This window comes from Hylobates moloch, unplaced genomic scaffold (assembly GCF_009828535.3).
Source record: "Hylobates moloch isolate HMO894 unplaced genomic scaffold, HMol_V3 SCAFFOLD_13, whole genome shotgun sequence".
NCBI lineage: Eukaryota > Metazoa > Chordata > Mammalia > Primates > Hylobatidae > Hylobates > Hylobates moloch.
This window is the reverse complement of record NW_026652288.1, coordinates 92,863,528-92,877,310: the sequence shown is the minus strand read 5'-3', so window position 1 is coordinate 92,877,310 and position 13,783 is coordinate 92,863,528. Positions and strand designations below refer to the sequence as shown.

The following is a 13,783-nucleotide window of genomic DNA, read 5'->3' as shown; positions in this document are numbered from 1 at the left end:
CCCACCTCAGCCTCTTGAGTAGCTGGGACTACAGGTGTGCACCACCATGCCCAGCTGATTTTTTTTTAAATTTATTTTTTGTAGAGACAGGGGTTTCCCTGTATTGCCCATGCTGGCCTTGAACTCCTGGGCTCAAACGATCCTCCTGTGTCAGCCTCCCAAAGTGTTGGGATTACACATGTGAGCCACCGCTCCTGGCCCCTTTTCTGTGTTTAGATGTGTTTAGATACAGAAATACTTTCCATTGTGTTATACTTGCCTACAGTATTCAGTACAGTAACATGCTGTACAGGCTTGTAGCCTAGGCACAATAGGTTACACCAGTTAGCCCAGGCGTGTTGCAGGCTGTCCCGTCTAGGTTTGTGTAAGTGCGCTTTATGACTGAGCAGCAATGAAATTGCCCAATGGCGATTTTTTCAGAATTGATCTCTATCATTAAGTGACACATGACTGTGTATACTGAGTGGCCTTTGAGTCTGACTTCTTTCACTTAGCATAAAACAGTTGGGGTTCATCCATGTTGCTGGGTATGTCCATAGTTCTTTCCTTTCATTGCTGAATATTATCTCACGTTATAGAGGTACCCGTTTTATCTGTTCACCATTCACCAGGAAAGAACATTTGACTTGTTTCTAGTTTTTAGTGATTAAGAATAAAGCTGCGGCCAAACACGGTGGCTCACACCTGTAATCCCAAAACCTTGGGAGGCTGAGGTGGGTGGATCACCTAAGGTCAGGAGTTCAAGACCAGCCTGGCCAACTTGGTGAAACCCTGTCTCTACTAAAAATACAAAAATTAGCTGGGCATGGTGGGGGGGTGCCTGTAGTCCCAGCTACTCTGGAGGCTGAGGCAGGAGAATTGCTGAGGCGGAGGTTGCAGTGAGCTGAGATCACGCCACTGCCCTCCAGCCTGGGCGACAGAGCGAGACGCCGGGACAAAGACTGAATACATTTCTTATTATACCACAGTTTTCTTCTACATTTTCTTCCAAGTTTAATGTTTCATGTTTAGATCTATGATCCATTTTGAGTTAATTTTTGTATAAGATGTGAGATATGTCAGCCTAAATAACAGACAGGGAGAGCCTCTCAGAAAGCAATATTTATTCAGGAACAGGGCATTGAAATGGGAATATGTGTGACACAGTAAACTACATGCTTATTCAGGAAGGTAGAGGGAGACAAAGGTTTTCAAAGGGAACATGAAGAGCATTATATAATTGTTTCGAGTTCATTATTCTTGGCCACAAAGATCAATAACGAGTGATGCCAGTTGGAAGTTGGACAGGCAGTTAAATGTTGCAATGGTCTGTGTGCCAGGCTGTGGTTTTTGCAGTCCTTTGTGATAGTTTTGTTATCAGGCATACAAGTGTGAGAACCCTTTCTTTGCAGTCTTCCCTGGCCTATTGGTTAGGTTTTATTTATTTATTTATTTATTTATTTATTTATTTATTTATTTATTTTTATGTATTTATTTTTTGAGACAGAGTCTCATTCTCTCACCCAGGTTGGAGTGCAATGGTGCTCTCTCGGCTCACTGCAACCTCTGCCTCCCAGGTTCAAGTGATTCTCCTGCCTCAGCCTCCCAAGTAGCTGGGATTACAGGCGCCTGCCACCACGCCCAGCTAATTTTTGTATTTTTAATACAGATAGGGTTTCACCATGTTGGTCAGGCTGGTCTCGAATTCCTGACCTTGTGACCTGCATGCCTCAGCCTCCCAAAGTGCTGGGATTACAGATGTGAGCCACCACGCCTGGCCTATTTATTTATTTTTTAATACTAGTGACTCTGTTTTGATTCTGGCTACTTTCATAGGTGTGGGTCAAGGTTCCTATTTTTACATATGAATATCCAGTTGTTTCAGCACCATTTATTTAAATAGAATTATTTCTCCATTGAATTACCTTTGCACCTTTGTAAAAAAATCAGATTAGTGTTTGCCGGGGTTCAGGGAGGGATGTTGGGGGTGGGAGTTGACTGAAAGGTGTGGTACAAGGGAGGTCTTTGTGGCAATGGGACAGTTTTGCATGTTGCTTATACTGGTGGGTACAGGAAACAACATATGTGGGAAAATGACAGAGCTACACACACGTTATAAGCATATCAAATTCCTGGTCTTGATATTGTACTGTAATTATGTAAGATGTAACCATTGGGGGTGAAAGGTGCCTAGGACCTCTCTGTACTGCCTTTGTAACTTCCTATGAATCTATAATTATCTTTGCAACTTCCTGTGAATCTATAATTACTTCGCAGGATAAAAAGGTTTGTGGGGTTTTTTTTTTTTGAGACGGAGTTTCACTTTCATTGCCTAGGCTGGAGTACAATGGTGTAATCTCGGCTCACTGCAACCTCCACCTCCCGAATGCAAGTGATTCTTTTGCCTCAGCCTCCCAAGCAGCTGGGATTACAGGCACCTGCCACCGCGCCCAGCTAATTTTTGTATTTTTAGTAGAGACAGGATTTCACCATGTTGGCCAGGCTAGTCTCAAACTCCTGACCTCAGGTGATCTGTCCACCTCCATCTCTTAAAGTGCTGGGATTACAGGCGTGAGTCACTGCGCCCAGCCTCTTCACAGGACAAAAAGTTTAAAAAATCAATTGATCGTATTTGTGTGGGTCTATCTATTGCTTTTTTTTTCTATTGATCTATTTGTCCATGCTTTGTCATTACTACACTCTACTGCAATTTTATAAGTTTTGAAATTGACAAAACTTATGTGAATCATTCAAATTTTTTCTTCTTTTACAAATTGTTTTACCTATTCGATGTCTTTTGCATTTCTATATGAATTTTAGAATCAGTTTGTTAATTTCTATAAAAAGTCGGCTGGGATTTTGATTATGGAATTGTTTTGACTCTACAGATCAATACTTAACAGTATTAACTCTTCTAATATAATCCTTTGTTTCTAATTTTCACTTTTCGCTTTCAACTTAAAATTCCTCTTGGTCATCTAAAGCTTAAGATGAGAACGCAGAGTTTTGGCAAGTGTGGGATATCACACCTCCCTAATGGTACAGAAAATATGCAGCCTGGCAGCATAGGTTTCTGAAACTCCAGACCCTGTGCAAGGTTACTTTTGCCTAATACAGTGTTGCACATTGGGTATTTTTTAAAATGTCAATTATTACCATAGCAACTCATATTCCAAGAAGCAAAATACATTTTTAGCTTCATAATTTCTAACGACCTGTCCTAAAATGTCTAATTTTAGAAAGAATAAAAACCTTTTAAAAACCCCCATAAGTGGTTTAAAATTTTTAGTTGGGAAAGGCACAGATAGATTCAGGTTTTTATCCATTCTCATATTATAAAGATAAATTTTAAAAGCCCCAAACTGTTTTCAGAAGTGGAGGAGCAAGACATGGGGCCTGACAAGGTTAAGGTGGTGATCGGTAGTAATCAAATCCCACGGAGCCTGAGTCTCCCTAGAACAGGGTCTGTCTTGTTTACTGTATTATCCCCCAGTACCTGGCACTTTTTTTAGTAGTTCAATACATATCTGTTGAAAGAATAAATCAAATTTGACCTATAGACTTTGGGCCACGACTTTTTTTTTTTTTAAGAGTTGGGGTCTCGCTCTATCACCCAGTCTAGAGAGCAGTGATGTGATCACAGCTCATTGGAGCCTCAAATTCCTGGGCCCAAGGAGTCCTCCTGCCTCAGCCTCCTGAGTAGCTGGAATTACAGGTGCAAACCACCATACCTGGCTGGGCTCTAATTTATATTCTCATTCCAAAGTAGATTCATTCCTTGACTAATACTTTATAATAATAGAAGAAAGTCCATATTCTTATGTCATCTGACCAAGAGTTAATTTTCAAAATAATCAACAGGGAGTGAAAAAATATAATGTCACAGTTAAAGGCTTCAAAGATGTGTTTCAGAGATAGGAATGAGGAGTCCTTGTCCCACTCAGGAGTGAGTAGAGGGTGTGATATAGTCACTGAGTGAGCCAGAACCACACCCAGGCCAGAACTACTGCCAAGGAATGCAAAGGGGCAATTTGGGATGCGTCAGCTTCCTCTGGATGTGAGTGTTCGCTCATCACCGGAACTGCTAGTTTGTAAAACCCAATGCCCTGTTACCTCCAGATCCCCTCAGTGCAAGCTACAGTAGGGGTACCTCAATATTCTTCATCGGGGCGCATCAGTGTAGTGAGTCTTTTCAATGCATACTCTTTGTGTTTCCCTGTATTCTAATTTTATTTTGACACTTACCCGACCACCTTTGATTGGGCTTCTCATGGTAGACTTTCAGACCATAGTACAACACTTGATTTTGGTGGCTGAAAGGTGTACCTTACCTTGGGAACTTTTGACTGAAAATTCACATAAAGCGAGGCCTGACTTTTAGGTAGCCTGGAACTGGCTCCCTGAACCCAGTTAACATTTCGTCATAGGCTATACAACATTTTGGTATTTCTCATTCAAAAGCAAAAAATGGAAGAGACTTTAAAATATTTCCCTACTGGATATAGTAACTTTTTTTTTTTTTTTTTTTTGAGATAGGGTCTTGTTCTGTCGCCCAGACTGGAGTGCTTGCCATGGTGCGATTACTGCTTGCTGCAGCCTTAACCTCCAGGCCCAAGCAATCCTCTTGACTTAGCCACCCGAGTAGCTGGGGCCACAGGTGTATGCCACCATGCCCAGCTAATTTTTTTTTTAATTTTTCTAGTGATGGGGTCTTGCTATGTTGCTCTGGCTGGTCTCAGACTCCAGGCCTCAAATGATTCTCCCACCTCAGGCTTCCAAAGTGCTGAGATTACAGGCATGATCCACTGTACTTGGCTGTAACCATTTTTAAATATAAATGCCTGATAAGGCAAAGTTGAAGTATCATTTAAATAATAATAGAATATAAAATATAATTATGATAAGAATAGAATCTAAATGAGCTATTATTTAATGATCAGTGAGGAGTACGTTTAATTACATTTTTACCTTACAGATCATCATGGTAAACTCTGTCTCTGACCTTCATGGCTACATCGACAAAAGCCAACTGACCCGGGAATTAGGGGGGACTTTGGAATATCGCCACGGTCAGTGGGTAAATCACCGCACTGTGAGTACCAGCTTACGTGTGCTTTTCACTGTCTCTCCTTGTTTTCCGGAAGATGGGATGGGAGAGTTAAAGATCAACTGCTGGGAGGTCACCCTGTGACTGCCTGACCTTGGGTTGGTTGGGATTTCTCAGCCACAGGCTGGGGAAGAAGGAGCGTGGAAGGGCGAAGGCTGGAGTTTCTCCTGTTGACCACCTTACCCCACTACATCTCCCGGTGTGGGGTTTTGGGACACTTACCTTCGAATGCACCTGGGAAGGTTCCAGAAACACCAATAGCCTGTTACACCTCAGAGAAACTAATTTACTTCATCTGGGATGGGTCTTAGACATTAACATGCCACAGAACTCCCCAGATGATTCTAATGTACAGACATATTGACACCCATGAAGTCAGAAGAAGCTACATTTAAATATTGTCACCCCTCGGGGACTACTGTAGGTGAGAAGGTGGGAGGGGGACAAGGATTGTAAAACTATTGGGTACGATACTCACTACCTGGGTGATAGGATCAACTGTACCCCAAACCTCGGCATCATGCAATATACCCATGTAACAAACCTGCACATGTACCCCGGATCTCAAATCAAAGTTGAAAGTAATTTTTAAAAATTGTCATGATGACATATTGTCTGATGTCAGGTGAGTTTCTAAGCATTTCTGAGCTTGTTTCTTCCTCTGTTAAAATGGGACTAACACCGTATTTCTCTACAGGGGATAATTTTGCCTGCCTCCTACATTTGTCAATATCTTTAGACTTTTTTGTAGTTATAACTTAGTGGGGGAAGTTAGCTGGTATCGAGTGGGTTGTCAGGGACTCTGCTGAACACCTTACAATGCTCAAGACAGCCTCCCACAACAAAGAATCATCTGGCCCAAAGTGTGAATAGCCAATGCTGAGAAACCCTGGGCTAACAAAAGCCTCCTGAAAGTTTGATGTGGGGAGTAAGCGATGTATTGTCTGTGAAAGCACCTGATATATAATATTTTACTTTTTCCTACCTACTGATATTGGTGATTGTTATGCTAAGTTAGGAGTTTCAGTAATATTGAGGAAAAAGTGAGATCAAAACTCATTGTCATGGCTTGAATGTTGGCGTCCCCTCAAAATTCACATGTTGGAACCCCATGTGATAGCATTAAGAGGAGGGGCCTTTTGGGACGTATTAAGTCATGAAGGCTCTAGCATCATAAATGGAGTTACTGCCCTTGCAAAAGAGGTTGAAGGGAGCTGTTATGCCCCCTCTGCCCTGTGAGGGCACATAAGGCATCCTTTATGAGGAACAGACCTCCACCAGACACCAAATCTGCTGGGGCCTTGATCTTGAACTTCCCAACTTCCAGAACTGTAACTGTGAGAAATCAATTTCTGTTGCTTATAAATTACCCAGCCTAAGGTGTTTTTGTTATACACCATCCGTGGCCTGGTATGTAGCCATGGTTTGTGGTTGTGTGTGTGCTAAACATTTTATAGTGAACTTTAAAAAATACAACTAGTATTGAAAGACCAGAGATATTCTTTACATGCCTTTTACAAGTATATATTTTTTATACACACACATACAGTCATGTCTCATTTTATTATGTTTCACATTAGTGGGCTTCACAGATATTGCAATTTTTTAAAATTGAAGTTTCGTGGCAACTTTGTGTTGAACAAGTCTATCAGCACCATTTTTCCAACAGTGTGTGCTCACTTCTGCCTCTCTGACAAAGTTTTGCAATTCTTGCAATATTTCAGAGTTTATTATTACTGTTATATTTGGTTTCTTTTTCTTTCTTTTTTTTTTTTTTTGAGACAGAGTCTTGCTCTGTCACCAGACTGGAGTGCAGTGGCATGATCTCAGCTCACTGCAACCTCAGCCTCCTGGGTTCAAGCAATTCTCCTGCCTCAGCCTCCTGAGTAACTGGGATTACAGGCACGTGCCACCACGCCCAGCTACTTTTTGTATTTTTAGAAGAGACAAGGTTTCACCATGTTGGCCAGGCTGGTCTCGAACTCCTGACCTCAAGTGCTCTGCCCGCCTTGGCCTCCCAAAGTACTGGGATTACAGGCATGAGCCACTGCGCCCGGCCAATTGTTATATTTGTAACAGTGATCTGTGGTCAGCAATCTTTGGTGTTACTATTGTAATTGTTTTGGGGTGCGGAAAACTGCATCCATATAAGACAGTGAACTTAACGGATATATGTTGTGTGTGTTCTGACTGATCCACCAACTGGTCATCACCTGTCTCTCTGCCTCTCCTCGGGCCTCCCTACTCTCTAAGACAGAACAGTATTGAAATTAGGCCAATTAATTACCTTACAATGACCTCTAAGTGTTCAAGTGAAAGGAACTTTAAATCAAAAGCTTGAAACGATTAAGCTTAATGAGGAAGGCATGTCAAAAGTTGAGATAGGCAGAAAGCTAGGCATCTCAGCCTAGCCAGCTCGCCTAGTTGTGAAAGCAGAGGAAAAGTTCTTGAAGGAAACTAAAAATGCTACTCCAGTGAATACATGAATGATAAGAAAAAGGAAACTAAAAATGCTACTCCAGTGAATACATGAATGATAAGAAAGCAAAATAGCCTTCTTGCTGATACGGAGAAAGTTTTAGTGGTCTGGGCCTGGATAGAAGATCAAACCACCCACACCATTTCCTTAAGCCAAAGCGTAATCCAGAGCAAGGCCTTAGCTCTCTTCAATTCTATTAATGAGAGAGGTGAAGAAGCTGCAGAAGAAAAGTTTGAAGCTAGCAGGTGTTGGTTTGTGAGGTTTAAGGAAGGAATTCTCTGTAACATACAAGTGCAAGGTGCTGCTATAGAAGCTGTAGCAAGTTATCCAGAAGATCTAGCTAAGATCATTGATGAAAGTGGCTACACTTGGCTTGGCGCAGTGGCTCACGCCTGTAATCCTAGCACTTTAGGAGGCCAAGGCGGGCAGATCACCTGAGGTCAGGAGTTCAAGACCAGCCTGGCCAACATGGTGAAATCCTGTCTCTACTAAAAATACAAAAAATTGGCTGGGCCTGGTGGCTGGTGCCTGTAATCCCAGCTACTCAGGAGGCTGAGGCAGGAGAATCGCTTGAACCCGGGACGCAGAGGTTGCAGTGAGCTGAGATCGTGCCACTGCACTCCAGCCTGGGCAACAAGAGCAAAACTCGTCTCAAAAAAAAAAAAAAAAAAAAAAGAGAGAGAGAGAAAAATAGAAAAAGAAAAAGTGGCTACACTCAACAACAGATTTTCAATGTAAATGAAATGGCCTTCTATTGGAAGAAGATACCATCTAAGACTTCCATAACTAGAGAAGAGAATGCCTGGCTTCAAAGCTTAAAAGGACAGGCTAACTCTCTTGTTAGGGGCTAATGCAGCTGGTGATCTTAAATGGAAGCCAGTGCTCATTTACCACTCCACAAATCCTAGGGCTATTAAGAATGATGCTAAATCTACTCTGTGTGTGCCCTAGAAATAGAATAATAGAGCCTGGATGGCAGCACTTCTGTTTACAGCATGGTTAACTGCATATTTTAAGCCACCTGTTGAGACCTCCTGCTTAGACAAAAAGATCCTTTCAAAATATTACTGCTTATTGGTGATGCACCTGGTCACCTGAGAGCTCTGATGGAGATGTACAAGGAGTTGAATGTTTTCATGCCTGCTAACACAACATCTATGCTGCAGCTTGTGGATCAAAGAGCAATTTCAACTTTGTTTTACTATTTAAGAAATACATTTTGTAAAGCTATACCTGCCATAGATAGTGATTCCTCTGATGGGTGTGAGTAGCACAAACTGCAAACTTTCTGGAAAGGATTCATCATTCTGGATGCCTTTAAGAACATTAGTGATTCATGGGAGGAAGTCAAAATATCAATATTAACAGGAGTTTGAGAGAAGCTGATTCCCACCCTCATGAATGACTTTGAGGGGTTCAAGACTTTAGCTGGGGAAGTAACTGCAGGTGTGGTGGAAATAGCAAGAGAACTAGAGGTGGAGCCTGAAGATGTGACTGCATTGCTGCAACCTCATGATAAAGCTTGAATGAATGAAGAACTGTGTTTTACGGATGAGCAAAAAAAGTGATTTCTGCATCTTTCTGGTGATGATGATGATGTTGAAATGACAACAAAGGATTTAGAATATTCCATAAACTTAGTCTACAAAGCAGTGGCAGAGTTTGAGAGGATTAACCCTAAGTTTGAAAGAAGTTCTATTGTGAGTAAACTGCTATCAAACAGTATTGCATGCTACAGAGAAATCTTTCATAAAAGGAAGTCAATTGATGTGGCAACTTCATTGTTGTCTTAAGAAATTGTCACCGCCATTCCAGCCTTCAGCAACCATCACCCTGATCAGTCAGCAGCCATCCACATTGAGGCAAGACCCTCCAGCGGCAAAAAGATTGTGATTTGATGAAGGCCCAGAAGATTGTTAGCATTTTTTAACAATAAAGCATTTTTAAATTAAGGTATGTGGAATTTTTGACATAATGCTATTGCACACTTAATAGACTACAGTATACTGTAAACAGAACTTCCCTTTGCATTGGGACACAAAAGAACTTTTGTGACTCACTTTATTGTAACATTGGCTTCATTGCAGTGGCCTAGAACCAAACACACAATATCTCTGAGGTTTGCCTGTATATATAACTAGGAATAATATAACCACACATATACAGTACATATTGTTTTATAAGTGAGATATATAGATTCTTTTCTGTGTGACAGTGCATTTTCTGGGTGTCACCCTTTGAACGAGAGACTCAGAAAGTTAGAACTCAAAGGAATCTTAAAGATCATGTAACTCAATCACTTTATTTTGTAGATAAATAAACTGACGTTCAGTGTAAAGAGGTGACTTATCCAAAGTCATTTGGTCAACTAGTGGCAGCATTGAGACTGAAACCAGCCTCTTTTTAATCTCCCTATCAGAATCAGGTCCTCTATACCATTTCCAAAGTGAGGTGATTCTTCACTAATTTTATCAACTAAATCTGTTGTCTTTCCATCAAGACAGCATGTTGGTGACTGTTAATGTCTCCACATTGTTACAATTGTCTGACCTTCCAGGCCATCGAAAACTTTGCCTTGACCTTGAAGACCACTGCCCAGATGCTGCAGACGTTTGGGGCCTGCCTGGCCACAACAGAGCTGCCCAGAAGCATGCTATCCACGGAAGACCTTCTCATGTCCCACACAAGGCAGTGGGACAAGCTGCAGGTGAGGGATCAGTGGCCTCTCAGAGGCCAGCGTCTGTGCCAGCAGGTATGCCTGCCTCTTGGAGAGAGCTGGGAGCAGAATTAACAGTTAAGCCCTCGTTTTCTTTCTTCTTTAGTGACTTGGAAGCCATTGATCATCTTAAACCTTCCAGACAGGCAGTTTGTAATGAAAGAAGGCTCTTGAGACTGGGTGGTGAGTGAAGAACGGTGGGAAGCAGCACAGGAAAGGGCTTTACCAGCTTTGGGGTGAGCTAAGGCATGTGAGCACCCTTTCAAGGGCTGCCCTCCCGTGATCCTGCTCAGGACAGAGCAAGACAGAACGTGCTGAAATTGCAGGGGTAGGGGCTGGCTTTTGAAGTATAAGCTTTCCAGCAGTGGTTGTAAAGTTTTGGGGCAGACTAATAAGTGGACTTATTGCTTCACTTTCTCAAGAGTGTGTCTTTTTATTTGGGGATGAATTTGAGAAAAAGGACTATGGAAGGCACTCTGACCTGAGTTGAAGGACAGGCACCTATTAAAATTCATAAAAGCACGTCAGAACCTGCTGAGAAAAGGGAGCTTGGCAGGTTCTTTCAGTCATGCAGTACAGGGAAATCTTCCCGGGGCTTCTCCCTGGATGAGTGTCGGCACCTTTCTACCTTCAGAAGCACAAACAGACCGAACCCATTATTTCACAGAAGCCCAGTTTTCCGTAGGGCAGCAAAATGAGGATTGGATGGTCAGTGTATGTGTCTTGGCCTCATGGAACTTGGGAAGAGTTGAACTCTTGTGTCTGTGACCAAAAATTTGCAAAAATGCTTTGCTAGATGGTTGATTTGTTCGTTTATTCAACATTTATTGAGCACCCACCACTACTTGCCAGGAAAACCAAAAACGCAACCTCAATGAACACATAGTCTAGTTAGGAGAGTCTCAGAGTCTAGTAATTGAGGCAAATTAATGTTTCCATGTGCCAGGGAACACTGTTAAATTCAGTCTTTAAGGAGGTTGTTATTCAAAAAAACAATGGCTGGGCGTGGTGGCTCATGCCTGTAATCCCAGCACTTTGGGAGGCCGAGGTGGGCAGATCACTTGAGGTCAGGAGTTCGAAACCAGCCTGGCCAACATGGTGAAACCCCATCTCTACTAAAAATATAAAAATGAGCCAGGCTTGATGGCGGGCGCCTGTAATCCCAGCTACTCAGGAGGCTGAGGTGAGAGAATTGCTTGAACCTGGGAGGCAGAGGTTACAGTGAGCTGAGATCTCACCACTGCACTCTGTCCTGGGCGAAAGAGTGAAACTCCATCTCAAAACAACAACAAAAGAGAAAAAATATATTCCAAAGATTACTGTGAGCAATCAAAATATCTGGACTGGGCTGGGCACAGTGGCTCAGGCCTGTAATCCCAGCACTTTGGGAGGCTGAAGTGGGCAGATCACCTGAGGTCAGGAGTTCGAGACCAGCCTGGACAACATGGTGAAACCTTGTCTCTACTAAAAACACAAAAATTAGCTGGGCATGGTAGCAGGCACCTGTAATCCTAGCCACTCAGGAGGCTGAGGCAGGAGAATCGCTTGAACCCGGGAGGAGGTTGCGGTGAGCCGAGATCATGCCACTCCACTCCAGCCTGGGTGACAGAGTGAGACTCCGTCTCAAAAAAAAAGAAAAAGAAAAAAAAACAACCAAAATAAAACAAACAAACAAAAATCTGGACTGAAATTGTAAAATCCTGATGACATCATGAAAATTTTCCCTGAAAATGCCTCTGAGAAACTTGGCCTTTGCTTTTCCAAAACTACTGACTTAAGTTCACATGATTCCTAGGAGGTATAAGTTGCAGAAAGCAGGGTCTAGGTGCCTCCGTGAAGTGTGCTAGGAAGGAGTTTGCAGTTGCACAGGCCCACAGGTGGTCCCTGACCAAAAGGAGTCTGCAGAGTGGTCCTGTTGGTGCAAAGGGGTGTCATGCGAAGGATGCCCAGTGCGGCAAGGACTGTGAAACTGAGCTCTGTGCCTAGGGCTCATGAGCACAGTGCGTTCTTTGCCTCAATCCAAGAAGGGCATGGAGAGGTCGAAGAGCAGAAGCACCGAGATGACAATGTGGTCAGTCAGGAAGGTCTCTGGAGAAAAGGTGAAAACCAGCCAGTCAGGTCTTGCTGTATGTGCTAGTGGGCAAGGCAGAGGGGTGGGGACAGGGAAGGCAGATGAGTGGGTGTTCTATAGTTTCTCTACACAGGCAAAGAGTTCTGCAGAAGTAAAGAGGTGGGAAAGAACCAGTTTCCAGGATGGAGTAAGAGGATTTCCTTATGCATGCTAACCAGCTCTTCTCAGAATTAAAACAGGCAGTTCTGAGCAAAGGAGGCTAAGACTTCTCTCAGTTTATGGGGTGGAGTAACCTTGGAGGCCACATAGTTAGAAGTATTATTTGACATTTATACTCTATTACATTAATTTGGTTAAACACCCCCTATCCAACCTGTAAGACAAGTGAAAGGAAATTAGAAGTTTCCATTTAATTGGCCTTTTAGTAAAAGAAATGCTTGCATTTATATTCCATGCTGCCCTAAAATCATGGTGAAGACCTAAAATTATTTTAAGACAAAATTCTCAAAGCGATTTAATTCGTCCAAGTGTTTACCTCGATTAAGAACATTAAGTGAATTTGGATTTAAAATATTATCATCTTTATTTTACCAAGTAATATTAATTAACATCCTTTAAAAGACAATACAGGCTGGGCACAGTGGCTCAAGCCTATAATCCCAGCACTTTGGGAGGCTGAGCGGGGGTGGATCACCTGAGGTCAGGAGTTCGAGACCAGCCTGGCCAACATGGTGAAACCCTGTCTCTACTAAAAATACAAAAATTAGCCGGGCATGGTGGCTGGCACCTGTAATCCCAGCTACTCAGGAGGTTGAGGCAGGAGAATCACTTGAACTCGGGAGGCGGAGGTTGCGGTGAGCTGAAATCACTCCATTACACTCCAGCCTGGGCAACAAGAGTGAAACTCCGTCTCAAAAACAAAACAAAACAAAAAAACAAAAAACCAAAAAAATACAGAGAATTTCTTAAGGCCTTTTTGTGATTACTGATTATTGTCCTAATTCAAATTTGATTTCTTTGTTCCTTACCTTGTAGCTTAGAAGCAAGAATACCAAAATCATTAAACTAGAGTTACATTTTTCCTCTTTCTCATCCAAAAATGACTTAAAGAGAGAAATGGTTTATATTAGAAAAAAAGGGATACTGGCCAGGTACAGTGGCTCACACCTGTAATACCAGCACTTTGGGAGGCCAAGGTGGGTGGATCACCTGAGGTCAGGAGTTTGAGACCAGCCTGACCAACATGGAGAAACCCTCTCTCTACTAAAAATACAAAATTACCCGGGCATGGTGGCGCATGCCTGTAATCCCAGCTACTCAGGAGGCTGAGCAGGAGAATCGCTTGAACCTGGGAGGCAGAGGTTGCAGTGAGCCGAGATCGCACCATTTTACTCCAGCCTGGGCAATAAGAGTGAAATTCCATCTCAAAAA

At 42.6% G+C, this 13,783-nt stretch overlaps 1 protein-coding gene across 3 annotated transcripts in view; it reads left to right on the top strand.

The window, feature by feature from the left end:
* The window catches only part of MCF2L2 (MCF.2 cell line derived transforming sequence-like 2), a 253,611-nt gene that overhangs the window by 99,390 nt on the left and 140,438 nt on the right, over positions 1-13,783 (top strand). For 2 of the 3 annotated variants that reach the window (XM_032171721.2, XM_058427094.1), the window contains 2 exons: positions 4,955-5,071; positions 10,123-10,272. In XM_032171721.2, the coding sequence (XP_032027612.1) occupies positions 4,955-5,071; positions 10,123-10,272 (267 nt within the window). Of the gene's footprint in view, positions 1-4,954; positions 5,072-9,435; positions 9,519-10,122; positions 10,273-13,783 lie in introns of those variants that run through there. The other variant, XM_032171722.2, reaches the window with a different exon arrangement.